At 54.4% G+C, this 10893-nt stretch overlaps 1 protein-coding gene and 1 long non-coding RNA gene across 5 annotated transcripts in view; one reads left to right on the forward strand and one right to left on the reverse strand.

Annotated features, from left to right (window-relative positions):
• LOC113601336 (uncharacterized) overlaps positions 1-5070 on the forward strand; it is a 14793-nt gene extending 9723 nt beyond the window's left edge. Inside the window, exons 2-3 of the long non-coding RNA XR_008299459.1 lie at positions 1345-1497; positions 1572-5070. This is a non-coding gene — a long non-coding RNA (uncharacterized LOC113601336). The remainder of the gene's footprint in view (positions 1-1344; positions 1498-1571) is intronic.
• Positions 1-10893, reverse strand: part of RAB15 (RAB15, member RAS oncogene family) — a 23243-nt gene extending 12350 nt beyond the window's left edge. Inside the window, exon 1 of one of the 4 annotated variants that reach the window (XM_053224567.1) lies at positions 10583-10893. Coding sequence is in view for 2 of the 4 variants with exons in the window: in XM_027065925.2 (XP_026921726.1) it covers positions 10583-10706 (124 nt within the window). In the remaining 2 variants the exon portion in view is untranslated. The remainder of the gene's footprint in view (positions 1-10582) is intronic. The other 3 variants (XM_027065924.2, XM_027065925.2, XM_027065923.2) reach the window with 3 other exon arrangements.

The raw sequence follows: 10893 nt of genomic DNA on the forward strand, positions 1-10893 counted from the left end.
CCTGCTGTGTCCCTGTCTGAAACAGCCTCTGCTTCTCCAGCAGCAACCCTCAGAGACTGTCAGGCCACACCCGGAGCCCTGGAGCACAGTGACAAGGCTGCTGTCAGAGAACAGGAGGAGGGGCAAAGCTGGCCTCTGAGTACTGGGGGCTGGGATAGGACTGAGGGACAGGACAGGGGAGATGGTTCACCATGGGTGATGAACTGCTAGACCGGGGGGGGGGGGCGAGCTTACTGCCCCCTCGGTCTAGCAGTGAGGGGCCATGAAGACTGTGGAAAGAAAGGAACAGGGCACATTCAGGGGAAAGAACACTCCTTCCCATAACCACCTGCCTCCAAAGAGAGCGCAGGGAAGCTAGGAGGAAGGGAGGAACAGGGGCGTGGTCAGTCAGAATACACTGGTGTGGTCAGAGTTTGGTTCCGATCCTGCCTTTCCCACTCATTACCTGTGTGTTCTCAGGAAAGCTTCTTAATCTCTCTATGCTGTTTCTTCACCTGCAAAACGGGAATGACAATCCCTCGTGTCAGAGAGTTTCTGTGATGATTGTGAGAGAAGGTGGAAAGCCAGTAACACAGGGCCTGACCCATAGTTTTATGAAATGTTAGCTGAAGAAGCTATCAGTTCCCTAGGGAATGAGGAGAGCATGGAGCCCAGGGGCACAGTGTGGGGAACAGAAGGAGCTCTGGGCTCATGTTGGGAGAGGAAGGAGAGTGGGGCAGGAGGTGGGGCAAGGGGCCAGCACTAAGCCACAGCGTTCCAACAAAAAGAGAAAATGCCACCCACCACGGAGCCCGGATGGCTCCCGAGTCTGCCTACCACCTAAATTCTGGCAAAGTCAGGAGGTGTGCGTATTGGCAGGCCAGCACCTCATGGGTTAACATCAGGTGCCAGCCTACCTGCCTGCCAAGGGCCACATGTTTCAAGTGGAAATAAGGCGCTTCTGGATGCCAAATGTTATCACTGTGATCAACCACAGCCCAAAAGACCCACAGCGTGACTTGAGCCTTTTCATTAGCAATGATATGCCACAACAGGAACAACTTAATACACCTGAAACCCAAGGCAGACACCCAATCCCTGGAGCCAGGGTGGCTCCAGTTACCAAGCCCAAGGCTCAGGAAGGCCCCCAGCCCCTCCTCGACAGGAAACCAGCATGTGCTGGACATGTGGAGCTCACGGGGTTGTGGCAGGAGGTCACCTCCAAAGAGGTCACCCTGAACAACCCCAAAACAAGCTTTAGGGAAAGGCAGACCCTGCGGGGGGGAAGGGGGTGATGGCTGCCTGACTTTGCCAGTCCAGACAAGGCATCAGAATAATCCCCATCTCAAAACCCCCTTCTCTCAGCAACAGAGAAGACCCGTAACAGCAAGAGACCAATGACGCCGTCTTCCCCCTGGGTGACAAGTAAGGGGACAAATGGGGAGAATGATCCAGAAGGAGACAAATCTCAAGAGAAGAGTCAAGACAAAGGCTCTTGGCACACCAATGTCACACCAGGTGGGTGAGGGGAGTGGGGAGAGCATCTTTGCCCCAAACCTGCCACTTGCTGCGTTCTCCTTCCTTCCCTCTAGGGACACAGCCTCGCTGTCTGCTGGACCACACGCTACCACCTGACTTCCTCCTCTTACCCAATTGCAGACTGATGGTCCCTCATGCTGGCCTCATCCTGGGGAGAAGGCGCACCAGGCTCTCTGGGCAAATGCATTACTCAGCATTTGCACTGTCTTGCTCTGGGAGGGATGGGAAGCAGAAATAAAAGAGGCAGCCCTGGTCTTTGGCAGACAGAACCCTGATCCTCTAACTCCAAGGCCATGTTTTAACCTCCAGGACATTGAGTCAGTGGCTCTGATTCAGATGCCACCTGCAAGAAAGACTGAAGATTTTAGAATGATACTCTATCCCTCCTTTCTTTTCAAAGACACGAACAAATGTGTGCGCGTGCGCGCGCGCACACACACACACACACACACACACACACACTCCCTCGATGTAATCGGAGGTGATATGGGGACCAGAACAACTCTAAAGGCTACCACCTTCACATCAAATCTTGAAGGACCAATCTTCGGAAACCCAGGGCCCAGAACCCCAGGGGCCGTCATCGTGTAGAAGTGCTTCCCAGTCGAACACAGGGTCCCACAAGGCTGGGAAGGGATGCATGTTCCCAGTGCCTGAGCCCTAGGAACTCTCTACTCCAGAGCCCCCAGCAGTGAGATGGCCCTGGAAGGTCGCTCCAGCAGCCATTTGACACCCCCAGTGACTCTGAGTGACAGGCAATACTGACCTCAGTCGAAGATCCCAATCTCTTGTCTCTGTATTCACCAAGGAGGACCCCGCTCACGCTTCCTTGCTCCCTGCTATGTCTGAGCTTCCCCCCAGGACACATATCTGAGCGGAAAAGCTAGGCGCTGCTGGAAGCAGCTCACCCCTTGCAGAATTCTCCCCCTCTTCTCTCAGTCCCAGACACACATGCAGCATAGTGAGTTTCCCATTGTATGAGTCCCAAGACACCAATACTACTTACAACTTCCCTCCGGAAGAAAATGCATGCATGCATTCATTTATGCATTCACTCAAACAAACGGCTATTGAATGCCTACTATGTGCCAGGAACTAGGTACTAGAAGACACAGCAGTGAATGATACAGATAACTCCTTGTCTTCAGGAAGCTTCTATTCTAGGGAGGAAGAACAGATGATAAGGAAGCCAACTAATAAATACTTTCAGAGTGATGTTAAGAGGCAGGAGCAGAATAATGGAGCACAGAGTGAGGAGACCCATGTGCAAGCTGCTTTAGATTGGCTGGTCAGTGAAGACCTTTTTTTTTTTTTTTTAATGTTTATTTACTTTTTGAGAGGGAGAGAAAGAGAGACAGAGTGTGAGTGGGGGAAGGGCAGAGAGAGAGGGAGACGCAGAATCCCAAGCAGGCTCCAGGCTCTGAGCTATTAGTACAGAGCCCGACGCGGGGCTCAAACTCAGACTGTGAGATCATGACCTGAACCGAAGTCGGACGTTTAACCGACTGAGCCACCCAGGTGCTCCTCAGTGAAGACCTTTTAAAGCAAGTGACATTTGAGCTGAGACCTGTGTGACAAGAGACCAACACAACAGAGATCTGAGGGACCGGGGCCCCAGGCAGGTGCAACAGCAAATACCCCTCAGGCAGGAACACACTTCAGTCAAAATAGAAATTCCTCAGAAAAGGAAGAGGGAGCCCCATTATTCTTTCCTTTGTTATAAAGGGAGAAACACAGCAAGGCCGTTCCCTGCTCTGGGATCTCATGGGGACCCAGCCTCATATGTACACCTGTGTGCACATGCACATAGGATCTAACCTGAAGAATGTACCAAGAAACTTCTCAAACGCTAACAAGGCCAACTTGGGGACCCCTCACCCCACTTTGTGATGAGATCTCTATACTGAATGGCTCATGTATGTAAAGTCCACTGCTCCTGTGCACATGGTAGGGACACTGAGCAGGTGCTTGAGACACAGCAGTTCCCTAGCCCTCGCCCTTCCCGCTGCCGTGTGCACAAACCTACATAGGGCCTCTGTGACATGAGCTGTGTGCTCCAGCCAACCCTGTCCTGCTCCCCTCTGGCAGACCCCTGACCTGGCCTTGCCTCCCAGAGCCTGCTGCTGAATGGTCAGTGGGCACAGCTGAGGTAGCCAATATCTGCCAGGCTACTGAGCACTCACCCCTCCGCCCTCCTGAGCCTCTTCCTAGGCAGGGCCATGTTGACGGGCAGCAGAAGGTTCCCAGAGAACAAAAAACGGGGGCTGGGAGCCTCAGGAGCAAACATCTTATAGGGGCCACGGCCTCCAGATGTGTCTGCCTTCACACAGAGCCAGTGAAGGAAACTCCTAGCAAGGATGTGGTGGAACTGAAGTTGGTACGATCATGGTCTGGCCACCACCAGTGAGCTCAGCCAGGCAGAAGAGTAGAAGCCCCACGTGAGGTGTTTTCCACAGCACCTCCTCCCCCACCCCTGGCCCCCTGGGGAACCCTACTTAGTCTTGAAGAAACCACTCAAATGTCACTTCTTCTGTGAAGCCTTTACCAACCAACTCAGGAGGAATTTATCACCCGTGATTCCAAAGCATTTTGACATGGCTTTTGCATACTATTCTGCTTGTCTGTTTGGATGCCTGACTTCCCAACTGTCTGTACTCTGAGTTCCCAGAGGGCAGCACAGCATCTTATTCATTTCATATTCTCATTGCCTGGCAGAAAGCAGATATAATAATACATATTAGTCAACAAAACTGAATACAGGAGAGAAAAAATGAACGTGTGGGTGAGTAAATAAATGAGTGAATGAATGAAGTTCGGTACATTCCAGGAGATAAGATCAGCGAGAACAAATTTTAATCAGGGCAAAGCAATCAGGGAACAACCCACATTTGGAAGCCAACTGTCAGCCTTCTCTGTAGATTATGGGGCCCCAGTCACAGTTCTCAGGAAATCTATTATCAAAATAGTAATGTGAGGGCAACCCTTAGATCTCATTCTCAAAGGTCCCCCAGCCAGACTCCTCAATCCTCACCCCTGACAGTTCCCCAGAGGGTCACGTCAAGGAGGCAGACTTGGCCAACAGCAGGGGCATGAACATGGTTCCATTCCGGAGCCCTCAGTGGGTGGGGGAGGCACAGGTCTGGCTCACTGGAGAGAGCCAACCCTTGGTGGGCTGTGCAAGGGTCTTCTGGGATAAGCCAACTGCAGAAGAGGTGTTTCAAGTCTGGGCGGTCTGCACTCAAGATGTGGGCCATCACTTTTCTCGGGGCCTCAGTTTCCCCTGTTGTAAAACCAGGAGGCTGATGATTAATCCTCTCCTCCTCAGTGGGAGGAATTAAATGTCCAGGAAGCTCTGTGCCTCCCACCCCCGACAAAGCACACTGCCCAGGAAGGAGAGCCAACAAGAGGTCAGAGGCCTGTGCAGAAAATTGGCAGTTTTACAGGGAAACAGGCACAAATATTAGATTACAGAAGAAGGCACTCTGAGAAGAACTGGCAATCAGGATAGAAGGGTAATGGCCAAATATCGACTTTCATGCTACACAGCTCATCACCAAGCTGTCTGGGGAGCGGGGGAGGATGGAGGAGAAGAGGAGGAGGAGGAGGGGGCAGGAACCAGGGCCCTCAAAGCTGGGGGTGGTTCTGCAGAGCCGGCAAGGTGGCACAGATGTGCAGAGCAGCTGAAAGGAAAGCCTCTGAGGGTTTCAGAGCTGTTCTCGGGGATCACATTCTTGGGGGACGGGGTGTGTGGAATGGGGGCCTGAGGCAGGGTGATACCAGGCAGAGGCCCAAGCCTTGAGGCAGAGCCCTTCTGCTGTCCTCTCAGGCCACCTGTCTCCTGACCTCCCCACCTCCCCACCTCCTTCCTCACCAACTCACTCTTCCTTCCCAGAGCCTGGAGCTGCTGGGGCAAGGTGGGGGGTGGGGGCTGGCACGGAAGCAGCGATGAAACCCAGAGTCTACTCCTGTGACCCCAGGGAAGTGAGCCGAGGCCCTGTCTCCTGTTTGTTCACTGCTGTATCCCCAGCCCCTCACAGGCACCTCATGTTCAGTCAACAGTGCCCAAACCCCTGAATGCGTGAGTGGCAAAGAGGATGGCCTCAAAGCACATCACTGGCAGCATATTAATCTTGACAACTTTCTCATGAGCTAGGAATAACAAATAATAAGAAGAATAATGGTAATAATCATATAATCAGCCACCATTTTATTGTCGGCTCTGCCAAGTGCTTTTTAGATCCATTAGCCTCTGTAATCTTCACAATGACCTTTAAGAAAGATTCTGTTACTCTCTTCAATTCACAGATGTGGAGACTAAGGAAAAAGATGTGGAATAAGTGTCTGAAGGTGGCAGAACCTAGCAAGGCCATGGGGACTCTCGTGCCTGGCAGAGTTCTTTCTGTTCTGCCCTGGGCTGCTCTCCCCTTCCCGCCCTCCCTGCAGTGAGGCACACAGACGCACCCGGCCCTCCCCCGTCCCTACAGGTCCAGGCTCCTTGTGGTGTGGGGACCCCTGAGTGCCCAAGCAACTGTCCCATGTTTGTTAGGTTCCATGCCCCCGCACCGCCCCTCCCCCCATGTCTTCCCCAGCCCTCTCCCTCCCCTTCAGTCACCCACAGCCCTGGCCCCAGGCAGCCCAAGCCAGTTCAAACCGAACTTCCAAGAAAGGGGATCCTGCAGCAGTCAAGCCCGCCTGAGGAATCAGCCCTGAGGCCACAGCGGTGGGTGGTTCAACCAGTCAAACTGGAAAATCATGGGGCAGCCACCTTGGAACCCAGGTAGCCTTTAAAACAAAAAGGTCCAGAGACCATGTGACCTATGTACTTGGGGAAGACCAAGGGTGGGAGGCGGAAAACCAAACAGAAGGCCCGCCCCTTCAGCTTGATTAGTGGCTTACAGGGCACTCCCGGCCACCAATGCAGAAAGGAACCCAAGGGCCCCACCACACGTTGAGGATGATACCGGCTCCCTGCCTGGGCGGGCAGCACCGGTCACATGAGGCCCTTTCAGAAGTTGCCAGTTGACTGGTTCAAAGGACTCTCCACTCCTGGAGGGAAAGGAGGGCAGGAGATGGTGTGCGGTTTGGCAGGAGTGTCACAGGAGGGGAGTCTGGCAGAGAGAAGGAGCTGGGAGGGCCCCTCGTGCTGGCACCACCCACCACCGCCCCTGACTGGTTTCCTGGCTGCAGGTCTCAACTCTCTCTCCCAGCCAGTATCCCGAGGGCCCTTTTCACCATGTCATTCCCTGGCTCAGACACCTCTGCCACTGTGAAGGCCCAAGTCCCACCTCCTCAGCCAGGCCCTCAGTACTCTCTGCCCTCATTCATCCATTCATTCAACATTTACAAAGTTCCAGCCTGGCCCTGTACTAGGACCACGAAAATAAAGAGGAATGAGATTTGGTTTCACCTTCAAGGCACTTAAAGTATGGTCTGGGAGACAGGAAGATAAACGGAGGAATGTTCTCACTCTTCCCCTAAAAATTCCCTTCGGTTCCAGCCAGACTGCCCAGAATCCCATGAACACCCACTGAATTCCCACCTCTGTCGTCTCTACTCCATCTGCTCCTTCCTCTCCAGGAACTGAAAAGCAGCCCACGCTGCAAGGGCTGGCTCAGCCTCTCTCCTTCTAGAGCCTTCCCTGCAGCTTCTAGTCAAGCAGGGCCTCTTCATCTGGCCTCCTCTAGCACCTCTGTAATAGCAGTAGCACTCACGGTCCCCTCACCAGCCATTGCCTGTGTCCTGTACCCTCGCATAGATATTTAGTTGCTGATAATGCCCGCAAGACCTTGGTTAACAGTAACAATGATCATAACTGATCCCTGACATTTGACGAGTGCTTCACCAAGTGCTTCCAGATTTCACTGTGGCCAGACCTCTTCTTGCCTGTGTGCTGTCTCCCCAGCTAGATTCCGGGCTTCTGTGGGCAGGAAAAGGCGGACTGAACAGGTCTCTAAAATGCCAGGCATGGTGCTTTGTAGTGAATCCTTAATTAATTAGTTTAACAGGTGAGGACACAGTAGAGGACATTAAGGCATCAGCTGCGCACTGGTACACGACCCCCATCTGGGTGGGCACAGCTGCACAGGAAAGGCTTGTTCGGGGCACGCATCCAGCTCAAGGCCACCTGCTGACTAGAAAGAAGGGCCTCCCTGGGAGGTCTCTTCACTGCTCCCTGGCAGGCCCTTCTCTGGAATGTCAGTCAGGCTGACAGTAAATGGCATAAACAGTAAATCACAAAAGTGCCAGCCTAGGTGATATCCACATGATCCAAGAATCTGAACTCTGTCTTGGCAATAATTGGTGAAATGCCTCATTTTCCCCATTCACAAAAGTAGCTCTGGGAAAGGTGCCTAGATCAAGGTCCAGCATGGTATGAGAATGTGTCTCAGACAAAGAGCAGTGGGAGAGAAGTGATGATGTGTATTCTTCACCTTGGAGCCTCCAGCACTGATCCCAGCTACAGGACACACGCATTTTTTCTGAATGGACAAATTACTGAATATGATTTGGTAGTACCCATTTTCTTGGCTCCTTAATTTGTCTCCTGGCTGCCCTTTCCAACTCCATGGGAAACTTTCTGTATCACTGAAGGGAAAGCTTTTCTTGACCATCCAACTCTCTCCCTAAGTCTTAGTTAATGCTGAAAAAACATGCCCAAGACGATGTAGAATCTCACAAGTGCCTAGGTAAGCTTCAAAAAGAATGCCCAGTGGGCAGATTTTAAAAGGCTGGTGTGAAGAAAGACAGGTTTCTTTCTTTTCCAGAAAATCCAAACTCCTAAACAGTCCACTGCATCCTGGCAAAAGGTGGACCCAACCCTCAGAAGCAAAGAGAGAACCTGCTTGGGTTTTAGGTCAATACACCAAGGGCCTTGAGGAGGTGGCGTGGGGAGTGTGCCACAGAGAGACTCCCACTCGGTTTGCTGATTCATCTCTGCCTCCAAAGTGGTTGGCCCCAGGGGGACTCTGAGCAAGTCCCTGTGACCTGTGTGGGGAAACTGCACATTTGTCTATCTAACAGGAAGGAGGTGTCTAAGAAGGGAGAAGACGAGGTGGAAGAGACATGAGAAGGGCTGGTGATTAGCCATGTGGGGGCAAGGGACTTAAGGAAAACATAAGCCTTAGAAGGGTCACCTTCTGAAACATCAGTTCCCTCATTTCCCACGTGTCTGTGGGAAAGGGGGACACGTCTCCTAGGGGAGGCTAGCTCCCCTAACAACACTGAGCTGGAGCCCAAGAGCTTCTGAATGGGGTGGGTGAATAAAGTGCTCCAGGGAAAAACATAGGCCACTCCTAGGACTTGAAATGTGGCCAGGACACAGGGTGCAAACTACTGCTCATCAGGCAAAGTCTGGGGACCGCCCCCCAGCAGCCCACAGCCCTCTGAAATAGCTCAGCAGCTCCTGGCACCAACTCCATCTAAAAAATAGCCACGGGAAGTTTCCTTAAGTGCTAACCTCCTGCCTTTTGTCCCCAGGCCTGCAACCTGTCCCCATATCCCATCAGGTTCCTCAGCCCCTCCCTTGCTCACTCCCAGGCCTTTCCCCAATGCCTCCTCTGCCCTGAGCCTTCCCTAGAGGCATGCAGCCCTCCCTTGGCTTCCAGTACCCCGCCCATCCCTCTGAGATATCTCTCATCCCAGCAGTGGCCCAGCCCACGCCCCAGAACTCTTAGGAGCCTGCCTCACCGCCCCCCTGAGAAAGAAGGATGTTATCTGTTCCCTCACCCTAGGTCCCTTGAAGATAGTGAAGCAAAGAGAGGATGAGACCCTGCGAGCTCAAGGACAATGACAACAGTAACACCTAGCATCACCTGTGTCCAAGTTTGTGCTAAGTGCTCTTACAAACATGATCTCATTCAACCCTTACAACACCTCAGGAGGTAGGGACCGTTATCACTCCCATCCTACAGATGAGAAGCACCAAGCTCAGCAGCTTAAGTGGTATTCAAGGTCACATTGTCCCAAAGCGAGGTCTCCAGGTCCATGTGACCACAAAGCCGGCCTCTTCACCACTAGGGTCTGTGCCTCCTGGCTCTACCTGCTCCCTCGTCTCTCTTGGCAAGGAACGTGTGTTGGGAGGGTCGGGGTGGAAGCTTCAAGTGAGAGCTGAGTGCTGGGGCCCTCTCCCACGGAAGGGGGGAAAGCTGCTAGCTGTGGTGGAATTGCCTCAACTCAGACCTCCCAGAGGAGAGGCCCCTCAAGGCCCAAGGCGCAGAAACTCCCTCAGAGGGGAGGCCGCTCCCTCCCTCCCAGAACAGTCGTCTCTGGGAAGCCACCAGGTCTTGTCCCTCTAAGCACAGGATCTGGCACTGCCAGATCAAAGATGTACTGTAAGCTGGGTCCTGCCAGCCATGTGATCCCCAGGTGTGGACCAGTAATCCTGACATTCTTCTCCTCCTCGGCCTCCTTCAAAACATATCTTCATCCAAACGTTTTTCTGGAGCTGGCTAAAAAGTGCCCCTTCCACACGCAAACACGCTCACCGAACGAACGTACGCCCTCCTCCAGGTGTCCCACCTTGTGGCTTACCTTCACAACTGTGCTCTGGAAACTCAATCCCTTTGGCCCCTCCCTTCCTCCTGTCTTCCCCGCCAGGCTCCACATTGGGTCGCCCCTGAACGGAGGGTACCCAGTGACTCAGTGACGCGGCTCCCCACCCTGAACCCCTCTTCCGGAGCACAGGCTTTACTTCCCCTCCCCCTCTCCACCTGCGGGTGTGGGGAAGTCATTTCAGTGGCTGCGATTCTCGCTGCCCCAGCTCGGGGTCCCCAGGCCTACACTCGCCCCGGTGGTCTCGGCTCCGATGAGAAGGCTCCCTAGCGCAAGGCTGGAGAACCTATCCCTAATCACGGGCAACAGCAGGGACGCCCTCACCTCCAGGACCCGAGGTTCAAGTCCCCAGTCGGTGGCCCTTCACCGGGATCTCTCCCCTGGTCCTGGCCTCCCGCGCCAACGCCTCTAGCCGGGGAGGCGGCCAGTTCTCCCGGGCTGGGGCAGGGGGCCGCCCGGCCCAGCGGCGGCGGTGGGGAGGGTGGCCTCCCCCACTCCGGCCACCGCCCCTTACCGATGGTGGAGATGTGCGAGGAGTGGAACTCGTTGTCGGTGAAGCGGCACAGCAGGCAGGTCTTGCCCACCCCGGAGTCCCCGATCAGCAGCAACCGGAACAGCACATCGTACTGCTTCGCCATGGCTGGGGCCAGCGCGGGCCGGGGGCTGCGGGCGGGCGGCGGGCTCAGCCCCGCTCGGCCGCTGCCATCGCGGCGCGCGCCCGCCCGGGGACGGCCGCGGGCGGCGAGGAGGAAGCCGGGCCGGCCCCCGCGCCGGCCTCGCCCGCTCGCTCCGGGCCGGGGAGCGCTGCGCGGCGGGAGCGCGGGT

This window comes from Acinonyx jubatus, chromosome B3 (genome assembly GCF_027475565.1).
Source record: "Acinonyx jubatus isolate Ajub_Pintada_27869175 chromosome B3, VMU_Ajub_asm_v1.0, whole genome shotgun sequence".
Lineage (NCBI taxonomy): Eukaryota > Metazoa > Chordata > Mammalia > Carnivora > Felidae > Acinonyx > Acinonyx jubatus.